Source organism: Schistocerca cancellata, chromosome 11, assembly GCF_023864275.1.
Source record: "Schistocerca cancellata isolate TAMUIC-IGC-003103 chromosome 11, iqSchCanc2.1, whole genome shotgun sequence".
Taxonomy (NCBI): Eukaryota; Metazoa; Arthropoda; class Insecta; order Orthoptera; family Acrididae; genus Schistocerca; species Schistocerca cancellata.
Window position 1 is genome coordinate 10744836 of NC_064636.1, and position 18927 is coordinate 10763762.

Genomic DNA, 18927 nt, shown 5'->3' on the forward strand with positions numbered 1-18927 from the left:
AGGCCCCGGCTAGCTCCATTCTGGGAGTAGTGCGGAAAACGCATTGTACGAACACGTAATAACACCTAACCGGAGAATAATTGCTGAATAATTAAACCGGTGATTATGGCAGGGTTAGTAAAGTTAACTGGAGAATGAGTTTTGACAGTGGTAGGGATAGTTACAGAATTAGTGATGACGGGACTGTTTGTTACAACGAGGAAGGAGAAGTAATGGGGGTATTACACAAATTACGGAAGAATATAGCTCTTTGCTTGTAGTAAGCCAGATAGGTATTTCGTATTGGTACTTCGTGAATTATATTCTGTTGGATTATAAAAATGATTATTATTGCCAAAACAGTCTCGCTTATTTGGTGTGTGTTACAATTGCTGCAATGTTAGAAAGGCCTATTTTGTTTTGTTCGGCACACAGTGACAAAATAGACTTAATCAGATCGAGAAACCACACCAGTCTTGGGTACTATTTGTATTAACAGCTTTTTCAGTATTAGACAATGACATTTCTATTTTTCGCGTAGCAAAACGTTTGACGAACTTCGATAAGGTAATAGTTCTTTCACAGAAAGGAAAGCACGCCATGTAAAACTGTAGCAAGATTAGAGAGAAAAATCGCTAGGGCCTATGGATTGAAGAAGTGTGTATTGTCTTCTTGCCTGTCTCTTGTCTTTACTGGTTTTAGGTATCCTATATTTAATTTTGTGTCACTCACAAGAACAAGTTATTAGCTAATAGGCAATAAAGACTCCAGATTTTCTGAAGAGTTCTTGTTCTTCTCCTCCTCCTCCTCCTCCTCCTCCTCCTCGTCACCATCATCATCATCATCATCATCATCATCATCATTTAAGACTGATTATGTCTTTCAGCATTCAGTCTGGAGCATAGTCCCCCTTATAAAATTCCTCCATGATCCCCTATTCAGTGCTAACATTGCTGCCTCTTCTGATGTTAAGCCTATTACTTCAAAATCATTCTTAACCGAATCCAGGTACCTTCTCCTCGGTCTGCCCTGACTCCTCCTACCCTCTACCACTGAACCCATGAGTCTCTCGGGTAACCTTGCTTCTCCCATGCGTGTAACATGAGCCCACCATCTAAGCCTGTTTGCCCTGACTGCTACATCTATAGAGTTCATTCCCAGTTTTTCTTTGATTTCCTCATTGTGAACACCCTCCTGCCATTGTTCCCATCTACTAGTACCTACAATCATCCTCGCTACTTTCATATCCGTAACCTCAACCTTATTGATAAGGTAACTTAGTCTTGGTACTGACTTCCTTCTTGCAGAAGAGAGTAGATCGTAGCAGAGCGCTCACTGCATTAGCTTTGCTACACCTCGCTTTCAGTTCTTTCACTATGTTGCCATCCTGTGAGAATATGCATCCTAAGTACTTGAAACCGTCCACCTGTTCTAACTTTGTTCCGCCTATTTGGCACTCAATCCGTTTATATCTCTTTCCCACTGACATTACTTTCGTTTTGGAGATGCTAATCTTCATACCATAGTCCTTACATTTCTGATCTACCTCTGAAATATTACTTTGCAAACTTTCAATCGAATCTGCCATCACAACTAAGTCATCCGCATATGCAAGACTGCTTATTTTGTGTTCACATATCTTAATCTCACCCAGCCAGTCTATTGTTTTCAACGTATGATCCATAAATAATATGAACAACAGTAGAGACAGGTTGCAGCCTTGTCTTACCCCTGAAACTACTGTGAACCATGAACTCAATTTACCGTCAACTCTAACTGCTGCCTGACTATATATGTAAAGACCTTTAATTTCTTGCAGAAGTTTGCCTCCTATTCCATAATCTCGTAGAACAGACAATAACTTCCTCCTAGGAACCCGGTCATATGCCTTTTCTAGATCTATAAAGCATAGATACAGTTACCTGTTCCACTCGTAACACTTCTCCATTATTTGCCGTAAGCTAAAGATCTGGTCCTGACAACCTCTAAGAGGCCTAAACCCACACTGATTTTCATCCAGTTTCCCCTCAACTAATACTCGCACTTTCCTTTCAACAATACCTGAGAAAATTTTACCCACAACGCTGATTAAAGAGATACCTCTGTAGTTGTTACAAGCTTTTCTGTTTCCATGTTTAAAGATTGGTGTGATTACTGCTTTTGTCCAGTCTGATGGAACCTGTCCCGACTCCCAGGCCATTTCAATTATCCTGTGTAGCCATTTAAGACCTGACATTCCGCTGTATTTGACGAGTTCCGACTTAATTTCATCCACCCCAGCTGGTTTATTGCACTGCAATCTATTGACCATTTTCTCCACTTCCTCAAATGTGATCCTATTTCCATCATCATTCCTATCCCATTCTACCTCGAAATCTGAAACATTACTGATCGCATTTTCACCTACATTGTGCAACTCTTCAAAATATTCCCTCCATCTGCCCAGGGCATCCACAGGATTCACCAGCAGTTTTCCTGACCTGTCCAAAATACTTGTCATTTCCTTCTTACCTCCCTTTCGAAGACTGATAATTACACTCCAGAATGGTTTTCCAGCAGCTTGACCCATAGTCTCCAACCTGTTTCCAAAGTCTTCCCACGATTTCCTTCTTGGATGCTGCAATTATCTGTTTGGCTTTGTTTCTTTCTTCAACATAACTTTCTCTACCTGAGTTCTAGTATGTAGCCATTTTTGATACGCCTTCTTTTTCCTTTTACAGGCTACCTTGACTGTGTCATTCCACCAAGCTTTGCTTCATCCTACCTTTACAGACTACTGTTCAAAGACATTCTTTAGCCACTTCTAGTACTGTGTCCCTGTACCTTGTCCATTGCTTTTCCAATGACTGTAATTGACTACATTCAACTAACTGGTACCTTTCTGAGATCTTGTTCTCCTGGTTATAAATAATCCTATCCAGTATTAATTGCGAGGGGTCAAACCGTATGACTGGGAGCAGGAGAGGCACTACAGAACATTTTAATTTCCACTGTCCTGAAATAGTTTGATGGCATCCATCACAAAATACACACGTTTGAGTTCCACAGAGCAAAATAATACGACAACGTGCGGTATAAGATAGTTGTTTGAAGAGACATGGCACTGCACTGCACACTTAGGACCAAATAACGCGTCTTACATTTCCTCGAAGATATATGTTTTATGTATCAGACCCTTCAGAGAGATGTGCGCTACAAAATGAACTTATTTTTGAACAGTTTTTGATGTTCTGGTGCACATAGCAGTTTGAGTTATAGTCGGGAAGTGGGTAGTCTGCACGTGACCCGTGTTTACATTTAGTGATTTTTCTGTTTCCTCTTTGTTTACTTCTCTCACGTCAAATGAAAACAAGATGGATTTCTGTGGCTGGGAGCTATCAAGTGAATTAAAATACATTCATATAATTACGGTAGGTTAAAATGTGTTACTCATTTCAGATTTTGGTTTATTTCCACCTTTCTCACAGTAAAGCATTAATTGCCTTGCAGAACAATGAAGTTATTTTCGTTGGTTTGCTAAAGAAATTTTGCTTTTATTAAGCTTTCCTGCTGAGGCAGTCAATTTATTTGAAACGAAGTGTTTAATTCCACACTATTGGCTACTTTCAACTATTCGCTGCATTTCAAGTGCACGTTTTCATCATCTAGCATGTACGACATTATGCCATAATGAAGAACCAATATGAGCTAATACAGTACTGGTACTCCAAGAAAATTTACGTCCCGAAAACCAAACCAAAAAGCTTAATATCAGGTCGAGGCCTACGTCATTGGCAGTCTGGACATACGAATGTGCGCTTTAAGGCGAACTATGCATTTTAGTATGATTCACGAAATTCCAACACTCTTGGAGTATCCTCTGATGTCTTGTTTCTTTTCTGACGTAGTTTAAGATCTTTTAATGTTTTACACGTAGCTGCGCAAGCACGGTGACACCTCTTATCTGGCGCTCTCTGGCAACTGCTGAAATTAATCTATTTCTAACAGGTCGCGGGAAAATAATGCGAATTGTTGTTCGAAAAGCTTCATTTTCAAAGTAAATTTCCTTTTACGCAAGATGAACTACGTGTGAGAATGCAGGATGAATCTCTTAAATTGCAGAGCATTTATTCTTGTTTAAAAATCAACTCTTTGATTTACGTCGGAATTAAAAATTTTACTGGCGTATTTGTGTGATGTATCTTAAATTGTAACATGCGCTTAACACATCAGCATTGTATGTGAAACCTAGCTTCTCTTGTAGCTTATTAATCTTTGAGACAAATATTATATGCGAAAGTTTTACTTCTCTTGTAGCAACACTATGTACATTTATTTAAACCATTGACTTTTCCTGTTGGTGGAATCAGAATTTATACTTTCGTAATACAAAAATATGCAGTGTACCTGTTGCTGCATGTCAAAGATCTTTCCAAAACGTGTTTTTTCCCCGAGTTCCATTTTCTAAAGTGCCGGGACATTCTATGCTGCTGTATAAAACCGTATCCATTCAAAGGATAAGTTTTACAGTTCCAAGGGAAAGTGTACTGTCACACAGAAAAAGTGTATTTTCACCCGGGAGAAAATGTATTTTTAACCTGAAGATCCGGGAATTTTTTGCCCCCCCTTGTCCGCATATACATCCTGTAAACAGAAATGCACTCCGTGCGGCACCTGCCGTGGCATCAGGATTTCAGCCGACCTACCCCGTCTGCCTCGTGTCACCCGAGGCATATCTCTGACAGGATAGTAAAACACATAATGAGCATCGGAACGTACTAAAAATAATATCCGTGTGTAAATAAGAGTGCTTCTCGGACTACTTGCACATTGTCGTCCCTTTCACTCGATATTAAATTTCCAAAATATTTAGTTCTGTCGAATCCCGTACCCTCTCAGCTGTACGAAATGCGTAGATCGGCCTATTAATCGGCGTTACTACCGCCGGAGACTCCCGTCGGCAAGTCGCGGCCCCCGCACGCGTTCTCCGGCCCTCGAGCACGCGGCTCACCGGCCCTCTCTTCTCGTTTCAGATGATGCGGCGCGACAGCGGGGGTAGCCTCCCCGATCTCCACCACCCGCTGCCCCCATAGTCCGAGCGGTGGGCGGCGCAGCCGGGGGCGGAGAAGCGCGTGTGGGGCGCACTGCTGCTGCCGTCACCGCCGCCGCTGCCGGGGCCGCGGTCCCCGCCCCCGGGGCACTGGTGACCGGGGACGGTGCGCACTCGCCGCCCACACTGCCACCGCCGTCGCTGCCGGCTCACTTCGGCACCTCTCGCTAAATATTCAGTACAATGTTTTGCTCTGGTAGCAAACTAGTGAAGATGACGTGCAAACATTTCTTATCTTTAGTGCCGTAGTATAGTTCTGCTAGCCCGTTTTTGTAGACGGCATTCTTCTGTAATGTGTAAAGAGGAAAGCTTAAACGTGGATCGTGTCAGAAATTTCCTCGTCACGTCCGGATACGTTATTCTCACTGTAATTTTTTTCACTACGATATGTATCCTTTCTGTTTCTGTTCCTCGTACTTTTTCTAATGACTGAGGTCTGCTTTCTCCTTTTCCTGGGCCCAACTTTTGCATTTGGGTAGTTTTTTATTCTGCGGGGATTTGAGAAAAGTAGAAGAGTGTCACGGACGTAAGTGGAATTCTCACTCTGCCCATTCACTCCTAATTCTGACATCCCATTCGGACCGGCTCCTAATTTGGAGGCCGGTTTGTCGGGCACGCATTTCTGAAGTAAGTGAAATGTTTATCGGATTTGTCGGGTGTCGTGAAATAGACTCGTTACCGTAAGGTGTTTCATCTGTACTAAAGAACGGACACTTTGTATGTGCCTATCACGAAGAGTTAAGTGTTGCTTTCATTATGGCTGCGAAAGGTATGAAGTCTTTTCTTTTATTATAAAATATGAGCTAGTTTCCTTTTATTATATAGAAGTGAAAGATTCGTAGATAAAAATGTAAAAGTTGTACGAGGAGCGAAAATATCCCGGAATTGGGCTTCATTTTAAACATATTATTTTTGAGAAACAGCCTATGCATTTTCCATCATCTAGCAGTGTTCTGCTGCACGTATCACGTTTATTGCGCAATGATGTTGCTTAAATCAGGAATGTTATACCGACTAATGTGTTTCCAATCTGCTAACTAGTCATGTGTCGGTTGTAAAAAAAAAAAAATATTCTAGACATTCTTTCTTTTTATCGTTTTTACTTGTACACTGGTAGGATATTTTGCAGTGTTACCACCTTGTGCACCTCAGCTCGGGTCCTCATTTGCCCTTTGCTTCTTCTTCTTCTTCTTCTTTTTGATTGTGACCCCTGTCAGCAATATTTGAGAGCATGCGTAAATTTTTCTGGGACTGCCTCTTTTGAGAGGGCTGCCGCTTTTGAGTGTCTTCGTTCGCTTCTGATGGATTGAAGTTTTGTGAAGTCTTGAGCTTCTCTACAGTAATGTAATTTCCACTGCCTGGACTGTACTATAGTCCTTTGCTCTTGTTATCCAAATTTCCCTACTGCACAAAAATATCCAACTATAAAGAAAAAAGTAATTTGTGTGTCTTTCGTATAGAGTTCCTCATAGCTTTTGCCTTTTGCACTTACCTGGCAAACTAGCTTCACTATTCCTTCTTTTAATGTAGGATGACACATTTCTTCTTCGGATACGAAAAATTCGGTGCAAAGAAGTAAATAAATGAAATAGCGAAGGCCCGATATATCGTTTTTAGGGAAACGTCGAGTATGGGATGCACACAGATTAGTGTTTCCTGTACAATAGTCACATCCTAGCGTCGTTAGTTTGTTCCAAGGTGAAAACGGAACTTCGACATGACTTCACACCTGGGTGATACTCGTCACCTTATCACACACAGCTGCCAACCGTTCGAGATTTCCTCATTAATCCACCGCTCGGGAACGTCGACGGCGGGTCGCCGTGCGTCGAAAAATGGATTCGATAAAACGGAATGCCAGAGGTGACTGCGCATCGGGCACAGCCGAGGTATCCGAGTGAAATAGTGGTACTGTAGTAGAGGGTGCGAAGGAAACAGTGCGCTACACTCGACAAGAGAAAGGACTCGAGCTCAGTGTTGCGACAGGGCACTCGATTCGGGAGTTAGTGCCGAGGGAGCGTTAAGAGTCGTCAGTTGCGGAGCACGTGAGAAATCGATCGCGGGCACCGAACACCGCAGGTCCCGGTCCGATCTTACCTTCGCATCTCTTACTGTGCCACGTCATTCTGAGCGACTTCAGAAAATATTTACGAACTCGCAGAAAATACGGTGTAGCCAAATCTCGAAACGTCGCAAAGGGAAAGATCGGCACGGGAACGAGCAATTACTCGCAGTAGGTTAACGTGTTACGTCAGTGCGAGTGTATACGATCGAAAGCGAGGAACTCGACTGTGTGTTCGGCTGAAGCTCTGGCACGCTGCAGTGACCCGAGGGTAGAAATCCCACCCGGTCCTATCCTCCTGTTCCCCAGGTCCTCTCCTCACCACAGTGTGGCAGAGTGAAGCACTGCGTGCCGTGTATTCCTCGTACCGAGTGTGATTCTCGCCTCTTCCGCTCGACACTCTCCCCGCTGCGGACTGTCTGTTATTTGGTAATTCACTCAGAAGTATTTTTTTTTCTCTAATTGATCCTTTACTGGGTCCAGGAAAAGGCCATTAGTACATTAATCTAATGTAACTCTTTTGTGCCCTCGTGGTACTGTTTTGAGAGCCTACGTGCGTTTCTAATGAGAGATTGCCGTGTCTGTATATTTCCAGTATTTGCCGTACCGTGTAATCGGACGTACTGTTAAGGCGAGTCTCTTCGAGGAGGAGAAGAGAGGAGGATAAACGATTTAAAACCTCAGGGATAAATGACGTATTTGTATTGCGCCGCGTGCCTCACTCTACGCGGAAGTATTAGGTGTACGAATCCGTGTCCGTCGTCTCGGTCTCCCGAATAGTAGTGTTAAGTAATGTCGAGTAGAACGGTCCGACTTCGCGGATCTTGCCGACAGTCGGGTGTGTTTGTTGGCAGAAAACTTCAGGGATTATTTTAAAAAAATGTAAAACTGACGATTATTTAGCTATCGTCCATTTTAGGGAATGCCTGTAGAGCCTCGACTTCGAACGTGGGGTAGAACGGTCCGAAACGCGAACCTCTCGGAAGTGGCCGAGGCACGTCGTGTCGTCCGTGCGTAGGTCGGGTGCGGTAAACGGGCAGTGGCTGTTATTTGGCAATTCGTGCGATAGCTCGCCGCCGGTAGCTTCGGGTTAAAGGTGACATTGTGCGAAGTGTATTTCTCAAATTACAATATAGGAGTAGTTTGTCCTGCCTCCGATTTTGAGCCAGTATTACTTCTCTTGAGGGTGTAAACTGGGAACAGAAATCCTCACCGTAATGAGATTTTCCGGTTGTAGAAACTGCAATACCTCACTCTGCCGAAGCAAAGTTCGAGGTCGCACGCGCCAGAAGGGACGAGAATCGGGAAGTCTGCACGAGTGCGATTTTACAGTGACCGAAACGGGCACGAAAGCGGTGCTGTAAATTTCTAAGTCATTAAAAATACTAAATACATTACTCGGAGGAAAATACGGCACGGCGGTACACCACATTTGTTTGCAGTCTTTTTAATCGGGGCGAATCGGTGACCGAGTTACGGATGTCCAAGTGTTCGCCGGCATGCCGAAACTGCGAGCTGAGGAGCTCGACTGTGGAATAAAATGCGTACGCTTAACAGGTAGTGAAGTCGGCGAAGGAGCAGGGGTCGAAAATAAAACTGACGTGTGGAACCCGTGACATTTCTGTCCCGAGGCACGAGTTTCATCTCCGACCGGCACTCTCGTGCTGGCAGTATCGCCTGTGAAGTGTGCTCACCTTACTCCACAGTACGGATTCGGAATTCACACTTTTGGCATTTCGGTGCAGGAACGAGCACGGTCCCACACTGCGACCGTCTGCGACAATTCGATTCGGAGGCAGTTCGCAGTCGGTATGTCACAGAGAGAAGTGTCGTCACCACGAGTAGGTGCCTGACCGGTGCCAGAGTATCCCCTCTTCGGGAAAACTTCCGTAACTTGCGAGATGTGCCGTGCCAATCCGTTCCCAAACTCCCCACAAAACTGGTGGCTCGGTGACATCGATTGGGAAGAACTCTTCGAAAAGTCGGCCTCGAGTGAGCTGAAGTGACTGGCCAGACAGGTAGTTAGCTAGCCGGCTGGAGCTGCCCTTTCACTGCCATTTGCAGCCACTGCCGGTTCCTGTGGTGTTATCTGCATTTACCTTACAGAAAAGGATTTGCGAGTCGGTTTCATCCTCTGCGGCCCGGAGCTACCGGTCGCAGACTCTCGACAGGCTTACCGATGTACGGGTTTACTTTTCTCTATTAAAAGTGCAGAACTTATTGTTTACTCTTTGACAGATTTCGTTCCGCTTTCTGCCTGAAAATTACGTCTCCACAAATGGAATTTTTTTCAGTTTGGCCTTGGTATAGGTCTGCGTCTTTTTACCGTACACTCTATTAAAAGTGCAGAACTTATTGTTTACTCTTTGACAGATTTCGTTCCGCTTTCTGCCTGAAAATTACGTCTCCACAAATGGTAATTTTTTTCAGTTTGGCCTTGGTATAGGTCTGCGTCTTTTTACCGTACACTCTATTAAAAGTGCAGAACTTATTGTTTACTCTTTGACAGATTTCGTTCCGCTTTCTGCCTGAAAATTACGTCTCCACAAATGGTAATTTTTTTCAGTTTGGCCTCGGTATAGGTCTGCGTCTTTTTATCGTACACTCACATTTAATTGTGGTGGGCGGAAGCATTTTTGTCGACAGTCGTCAGTCTGTCTCGCGTCCCTCTCGTAATACGGAAATGTCAGATTTTTGCTCGCCCTCCACTTTCTTATTTCAGGACTACACGCGATAGGACAGTACGCCGTACCTCGCAGAAGTAACTGCCGGATGAATGGCGCACCGTGTCGCCGTACGCGTTCCGTAATGTCGTTTCTCGGTCTAATTGTAATTGTACTGTCGTGTGAATGTGTGAAGTAGGGGGGCAGTGTAGTGTCAGATCTCGACTCCGCCCGTACGACACGTTCTGGTGTAACGTGTAGTGTCGCGGCCCGACGTAGGATTCCTCTCTGTCACAATTCGAGTGCCGCTTTTCTTCTGTCGTGTGAGAAGCCAAAATCTGCTGCCCCTGTTCCCCTTTATTCTCGTTTCCACCTGTCATTCTCTTTACCTGGCAGAAGACTGCTTTAAAGAAGTGGAGGTCGTCCAGTAAATAAGGGGCAGGTGTGTCGCTCCAGTTGTGGCGAGGGGGGTATTTTGAGCAGAACTAGGACCGCTCTGTACTCTTCGGAACAAAAATAAAATTGTGTGTGGAGCTCGTGGCCTTCACACACTGTCTGTTAGTAATCCAAACCTGTGACAGGAAACTGTCATTGAAAAGATGCATTTTGGGTTTGCACACTGTAGCATCTAGAACACAGTGTAATTGATTACAAATTTCTAGAAACCCTATGAAAGACACACAAAAACGTTATGTGCTCCGAAGACATTCCAATACCGCAGATGAACTTATGGGAGCTAATAATTGGAACAGGGTATTTTGGGGGAAAAAAGCAGAACAGCATTTTGCATCCTAACATAAACTTTTTGTGGGGGCTGTAGATTTTTGCTGTTCTGCCGGAAAATAGGGAGAATTGTTCCGATCGGTTCTGCAATGTATTCCGCTCGTTCTGAAATGTCGGGCACTGAAATACTTATGCAGTTACCGCAGTCTCTGTGAAACATATTCTATTACTTCGAGGCGTGGGCTGTCGACGGGTGTCACTTTCTTTTCCAGATCTGTCAGATAATTGTATCCTCAGCTTTTACCCGCAAACCCAACTGTTCACGGTATGACAGTTACTTTACTGACTCGATAAATGTTCACTGTTCCGTATTTAATACCTGTGCAGATGCCGTACTGATGATTTTGTACAAAATGAGAGGCACATTTGACGGAATATAACTAAATATGTGACCATTAGTTTGTACACAAAAGTCGGACAATATATAATAAATGCTCAATAAGATAGGCAGAAGCAGTATAGAAGTGAGTGTTACAGCAGAATGTTCTACAAAATGGACGAGAGAGAGAGAGAGAGTACGGGCACTGTATAGGTGAAGCAAGTAAGTGTGATGCAGGTAAAGGAAGAGAATATTAGTAGAGAAAAGGGTGAACCAGTTGTTACAGTAATCCGAATTTCTCTCATTTGAAATCAGCTGTATTATTGATGCAGTCTTAGCAAAATTTTAGTCTCCAGTCAATAAGTTTTGATGCACACTTATTAAATAAGGGAAGACAGTATTTCAAACATTTGTGATACTTGTCGAATAAATTTGTACACCACTATTGTAAGACTGCAGAATTTTTGGAAGTGAACTCCTCTGTAGTCTGCTCCTTGTACGGGAATCAGTTTGACTGAATCGTGTGGTATTAGATACTCAATTTCGTGTAAACAGAGATTGAAATTTTAATAGCCTGTCGTGTTAAAATTAGGTGAAACTAAACCTTTGTGGACAGAGATAGTATAGGTGCGAGTAGAAATTGCGATCTCAAAATTGACGCGACACCCGCTCCTGTAATACTGGATGACCTCTGTACCGTGCAGTTCTAATGGGAGTTTTAGAAACTGTCAGATAGCCTCAATTTTTCTTATGTGACAGCAAATGTTAACAAACCTCTAAACAATGTAATAAATTATTTTTAAAGCCAGTACGGCTATTTTTTACAGTTACAGTAACTGCATAGCATTGTACAATTGAAGTACGTTTGTGTGTGCCCTCCTCATACGAGACACGTACGTACGTACGTATGTCCCCCACTGTCTCTCTCAGTGCCCTTCACGTGTGTCGAGTCTGAATTTCTCCGTGCTAACTGTGTCGACGGTGGAGTGTATACTATTACCGTCAAGTGGTAGCTAGTGACCTTTTTTTATCTCTCGATCTTATGCCTAATGTGTGTTTGATGGTCTGTTTTAGAAAAGTTAGGTAAATGTAATTGTGATGAACGTGTGTTCTTTGAACTTTCTTCTAGGTTTTAAAATGTTTCCTTTTTTTGTCATTTTTGTGTCCTTTGGTACTAGGTGTAAATATTCATTGAACAATGTTCTGATATGAGATGTGAAATAATCTTTTTTTTAAGTTGTACATATGGACAGCAAATTTGTCCTTTAGTGAGAATATTCTATTACAAATTACTTCCATTTTATAAACAAATGTAATAAAAATTGTGCCACAAAGTGTATATTTTTGGTGTTCATTTAACCTGTTGGGAAAGTCTCCACAGTTTAAGGCAAACTCTCTTGAAGTATCACAACTGGTCGTATCTACCGAGGCCAATATTTATTTACAAAACTACGAACGGACGGGGTACCGAACAAAATTTGCGACCGGATTGAGGATTTTTCGGGAGTGACGATGCGGCACGTTATCTCAAACGGAGCCTCGCTGACAGGTGTTGAATTTCTGCAGGTGTGCCGCGACTGTGTAGGCTCGCAGTGTCGTGGAGCGGAACGACCCTACGGGTGAGACTGCCTGCGCGTTTCGATTCGATCACTCGGTGAAGGGTGGTCGAGGTTTACGAGTAATGCTGGGCATTCACTGTTGTTCTACGCTGCAGGAAGTGAATCGGAGGGGGGCCATCTCGGTCAAAGAAGAACGTCGGCCTAACCTTTCCTGCACTCGTGAGGGTGGCGTTGGCTTTTTTCTGGTGGTGGTGAGTCCGGACGCTTTGTCGTTTTGATTTCAGTTCGAAATGATGACACGTGACTCGTCTCCAGCCACCACTCGTGCCAGGAACGCATTCCCTTCCCGAGCACAGTGGGCCGTTCGACACGCTGCTCGGTGCGGTCGGAGACTTTGGTGCTCCCGTCGGGCACACACTTTGCGCACGTGCAGTCGTTCCTTCACGACGGTGCGAATACTTCCGACTCTCAATCCGATAGCGGCAGCTACGGCTTTCACTGTCACCCAGCGGTCCCGGGGGACGAGTGCATCCTCTAGCTAGACGGTGTCGTCGGTAATGCAGTGTGGCGCTCCAGACCGTGCGTCGTCGGATAACGGTACCTGTCCTTCCCCGAAGTGCCACGCCTCGACGATTGTGAGGGACGTGCAGTGTTCACTATACATTTGTGACATTTGTCGACAAATGTCCGTTCCTCTTACTCCTTCCGCTGTCAGAAAACAGACGACACTTCTGTCGGTGCATCCGTGTCGCCGTTTGCAATACGACTGGCAGCGTCGGACGATCGACGGATGCAGCTGCTAGCTCTCTATAATCACGTGAATCACACGCGTGCCCTCTAGCGACGGGCTGTGGACTTCCGAGCTCTGGTTGGAACCGCACCTCATTACACACGCCACAATATTACCCTCCTGTCACCAGGGTGGGCATTCTGGACTCCGGCTCGTTTCCTTTTGAACGCTCCTCGTACGAAAGTTTGTATGAAATTTGCAGAGAACTGTGACAGTGTGGCTTTTCCTGTGTCTCATTATATGTGAAACTTCGGAGATTTGATGTATCTGAGTACAATAAAAGTACCGGTATGTTGCAAAGTTCTGGTTCCAATGATAACTTCACAAACACTAACACTTAAAATTCCAGTAAGTTAAATTTGACAACCACGTTTCCAATTAACATTTAAGTTGCTATATAATTATAGCGAGATGTACAATATGAACACAGTTTGGTATTACTTAATATGTGTTTTATAAAGCCAAAGACTTTTACTGCAGAGAACTGTGAGCTGACATTCTTTACACATCAACAGCAGAAAACATGTTTCAGTCACACGATTTAGTGATCGTATTGACTGTGTAATTGAAAATTACTCAGTTGCGAGTTAACGAGTCAGTCAGAATTAGTTATGTACTAAACACATAAATAAACAAAGTTAAGTAGTACTCACAGTGAGTAGATACAATACGTGAGATCGGTACCATAATGTGCAGTTAAACCAAAATATTGTCATATTGCTAGGTACCGAATGTGTGGTTCTCGAGCCGGCCGTGCGGTTCTAGGCGCTTCGGTCCAGATCTGCGTGACCGCTACGGTCGCAGGTTCGAATCCTGCCTCGGGCATGGATGTGTGTGATGTCCTTAGATTAGTTAGGTTTAAGTAGTTCTAAGTTCTCGGGGACTGATGACCAACGAAGTTAAGTCCCATAGCGATCAGAGCCATTTGAATTTTGTGGTTCTCGTGTGTGCCAAATTACGAGGTGCCCCTGGGAAACGTGATTGAACCCTTGCTGGTCACCTGACAGACAATATTAACAGTAATGTAAAACTTTTTGCTGTTATGTGTAATTAAGTACTATCTGACAACTTCAAAGTGGTCAGCTGACAACTGGTTAAGATGTACAGAAATGTGAAATACTGTGCTTCACAAACTACTGGACGGTAGTATCCTACGATTATAATACAGTGAGTAACAGCTGTAATTACTGAATTCTTACAAAGGAGACTCGCTTGCAAATCCTCCCAGTTCTACTTCAAATAATGCTCAAGTCTGTGGGACACGTGACTAACGGGGAATTCGGAGCGTATTCGAAGTAAGGCACTGCGGACGATCACGGGCTCGTCTGACTCGCAGGAGAGCGTCACAGAAAGGCACAGAAACTTGTAGCGGTTAATAAGAAAGGAAAAGAGAAAAAAATAAAAGGTTGAAAATGTGGGAAGAAATGGTGAATGAAAAGGGGTTTTAAAATCATTAATGACTGTGACAAAGGGAAGAATGAAATGCAAATCGGACTTCGTATTACAGAAAAGTTATCGGACCTCGTGATTTGCAAAAGCTATTGTTGGGGTGGTCCTTTTGGCACTTCTGAGCAAAAGTCAAACCAATTTCCACTAAGAAAATTATTTGATAGAGAACAGAGAATAACAAAATGTGATTAACCGGGGGAAATGGCGTAGATAAGAGTTCATCCTTTACCATGTTAACACGTCTTCTCTCGTGCGGCATCCAGGTCTTGTTCTCCAAAAATCTCCTGCTTCATTTCTGCGTGAAAAGTCTTAGCTGCTCCGAAATTTTGCAATAAATTTCACTGTCCAGGATATACTAATGTATACAAATCAAAATTGTCTTGATATTAAATGCAATGTATTTTATGTTGCTGCTTCCACCCTCCAAATTTCATACAAACTTTCACAATACATCTGCATATCAATAAGTTTTTTCGTCTTCCGCTCTCAAGAGACAAAAGAGTTACAATTTTAGTACCTTCATTTTCTTGTATATTTTCTCTGCCGTCAAGTGCTCATACATCTGCGACGGTATAATTTATATCTGAGGGAACGAGTGTAGTGCGGCGAAATTCAAAGTCCCGCTACATCGCCCCCTCGACTGTTATGCTAAAACATTTAGCGTGGCAGGCTAGCAAACAATATAATAGATACAGCTAGATGTCAATACATACATATTTTCATAGGAAAGGCCAAGTGCATTCATAGGGGATAATCTTTGTCAATACTTACTTTCTAAACCTATATACTAAATACAATTGTCACAGTTTTGATCATTTTTACAAAATTAATATACATATATTTACATAAAGTTTGTTTGAACAAGCTGCTTGCCAGCGCAGTTAATGTTGTGCACTTCCAGCGTTGGTTTCCCAATGCATCTCTGGCAGCACGTAGTCTTTGTGCATGCGCATTAGCATCACTGAATTTCGCGTGCGGCAGTTTCAAAATCGCCTTTATGACAGTCTTGCACAGTATTCACTTTCACATAGTGTTCATTACAAGTTGTTATTCCAGCATAAATGGCGTGTTAAGTCCGGTGACACCATAAGATTGCATATTGTGATTGTGTTCGTGATCTGAAGCAACGTCCATGTCTTCTGTTATGACACAACACTCCAGGTCCTTGTGCGTTTTCATGACTATTGTTCCCGGGGCATATATGGTCGATGTAGTTTTTAGCCTCCACATCGCCTACGACAGCTGCTGTGTTTACTGTCTCCAAAGCATCTGAAGGCCGCCCAGGAACAGCGGCGTCTGTTCGCAAAGGTAGGTGTTTCATCATGTTGTTTACACTCGCCAACAAACGTTCATTTGCAGCTCATTATCATCGAAGTAAATTGCAGTTTATATCAGTTTCCAAACAGTTATTTGGTTTAGGCACCATAAGTTCCACAAATAACACAAAATTCGTCGTTTATAACGTTCACAGTTTGCAACACTTTTTGCCATATTTACATTTTAACAAAGTTCACTGTGTCCCAGCATGTTTACATCGTTAATTATGAAAGCTTACTCTTGTTGGTCACATTTCAAAATATGTTAACAATATGCAAAGTTTTTTAACACCTATACAAATACATATAAATTTACAAGAATATGCATGTGAAATATTTACAGTAAAAAAATTATACTAAGTCCCATTGGCTTTCTTTTATTGGGGTTTATGGTCATTTTAAGTTTCTCTATTCAGGTTTGGGCATGCCAAGGGATATCAGACTTTATATTTAAAGCACAGGCTTTCCTTCAATTATTATTCATTTCTTTCTTTTGATTACATATCTGGCTAGTGGATGACCAAGCTTGTAATGCCATCAATTCTTTTTATTCATACCTGAAAGTTTACTGTCACACAATATATTCTTACATTCCATAAACAAACAATACCCAGCTGCAGGAGGTGGTAGGATAATGGAGAAAGATAGACTGGAAGAAACTATAAACTACCAAATCCTACAGCTACTACATAAAAACAGAACACAATACATTATAACATTTGCATCACCTTCAACGGGTGTGTGAAAGGAGGTGCTTACAGTTTACCAAATCATGGGTAAATGTAAGTGTCCTTACGTCATGTCTGTATAGTGTAACATCATGACAGATTCTCTGTTTGTGTTCTGACTGTTCATATGACTAAGTGTATTATACATTAACAAATCTTTGCATGAGTAAATCGCTGCTCAGCACTTCCTTCATATCTCCACTTCTTGTGGATACCGTCTATACAAATGGAAAATATATCTCACAGAGATTGTCTCTCTCATAATGTGTATTATATAATAACGTATCAAATTTCCTCTCACGAGTTCAACCATGAACTTCCTTCTAGTTTATTGAAGGTTAAACATTAGGTATGTTGTGTGTATATATATGTATCATTTCTTTCTATAAAACATAAATAAAGAACATAGTATTATAACTGACAGTAAAATATCTCTTTCTCAGCGTCCGTTGCTCAACGTTGGTTGCACGGGTGGTCACTGCTCCTTTGCACTTACCTTGCATAACATGAAAAGTCAAATGTTGTCTTCAAAGTAGATGTAATTTTGTCATCTGTTCGCTTAAGTGGAGGTGTTGTACGACTCGCAAAACGGCCTCAATAACTCTTTTTGCTTCCTCAGGGTTTTCTGTAGTGTGTAAGTATAATAAAGGCTAACATGGCACTAAATTTCACTTTCGTAAAAAAAATGTTTTATACAAATGTATTCACATGAGGGCTGTGTAAAAACTGTATCTCAACTTAAGTTCCTTAAAATATCATTCTCCTGTCTGAACGCGAACTATAAATGTTTTCTTCCACACAGTGGCTTAACAAAACTTAACGAAAGGTTACTAAGTTACACTTCTGAAATAAATTAAAGCTAATGAGTTTCCAAGTAACATTCTTATTACACTTCTTTCAACAGCTGTAATCATCATTATCTTCACTCTGCTTTTCTTGCATTCGTTCATTTTCAAGGGCACTGAAAATAGATTCACATTTAACGTCTTGTACTCACGTGTTCTAACGCATCACAAATGTTTTCTTTCAAACTGAAATTCTTAAGTAATCTTAAAGATGTAGACTGTTTACTCACTTCTCTATGTAGCACAAATATTATCAAAACATTCTCACTCATTCCTTACTCACATATTCATCATTATATATGTACATATATTTCCTTATACATTAAACATATTCCTCATCACACATTAATATATCACATACGTGGGGCCATTTGGCACTTCCATTCTCATAAAACTCCAATAATATTTTCCTCAAATAATCTGTCTCCATCAACTTCACAGTAACTTACCTTCTTATATTAAGTTAAATATTAACTCATTCATACTGATCATTCACTCTTACATCCTCATTCATCCTGCTACATACCTACGTCATTACTGATCTCAATAGCTATTATCTCCTGTCATTAGAGTGCCTTGAAATAACTAACTAGTTGTTTATTCAGCTTATAATTTACAATTAACAACAAATGTAACCTGTGTAGATCACATTCCTATATGAATATATTTTCTCATTCAGTAAGTGTACTTACCTGGGTTTACATTCTCCTCATAATTATGTGTACAAGTGTAACTGCAATATATCATTTCCATAAATTAACGTTTGTGTTCTCAGGCTGTATAACTTACTGTTCGTGTATTCAATACAAATGTTTACAATCTCGTTTTCACAGCGACTTGCTCATGTTCAACTTAGTTGTCATTATATTATGTTGTTTTAGTGCACAAAGGGTTTCAAATGTCTGTGGGGATGCAGCCCCCTCGGCTTGTGAGATAATGGGTATTCTAGGGAGTAACAACCTGGGTGAGGTATGCTTGCTATTCTGAAAGGACCCGAATATAATAGCTGCCATTTCCTGTCCAGTTGTTTTAATTTTGCAGACTTGTGATGTGAACGCATAAATGACAAGGTCATCAACCTGATAGGTTTGTTGATTCCTGTTCTGCTGTCATTTTGTCATCGTACCTGAGGAAACAAACCGTCTCAGCCGTTGCGCTCTTACAATACCTCACGACCGAAGCACCAGCGCTTAGCTCGGTCGTCGACTGTTTTCCGTCGTCTGCTGTGTTTGGCCGGGTTCATTGACCAGCTCCACTATGTTTACATTCCGGCCGGTTGGCGCCCACGCGTCAGTTGATGGCGCGCCGCAATTGTTATTGCTACTTCGTGGCGGGGAGTGCATAA

General features: G+C 42.3%; 1 protein-coding gene across 1 annotated transcript in view; it reads left to right on the forward strand.

Moving 5' to 3' along the window:
- LOC126108818 (zinc finger protein zfp-1-like) overlaps nt 1-5128 on the forward strand; it is a 112758-nt gene extending 107630 nt beyond the window's left edge. The window contains 1 exon segment of the mRNA XM_049914182.1: nt 4992-5128. Coding sequence (XP_049770139.1) covers nt 4992-5051 — 60 coding nt within the window. The 3' untranslated portion in view covers nt 5052-5128.
- Nucleotides 5129-18927: the final 13799 nt, after the last annotated feature.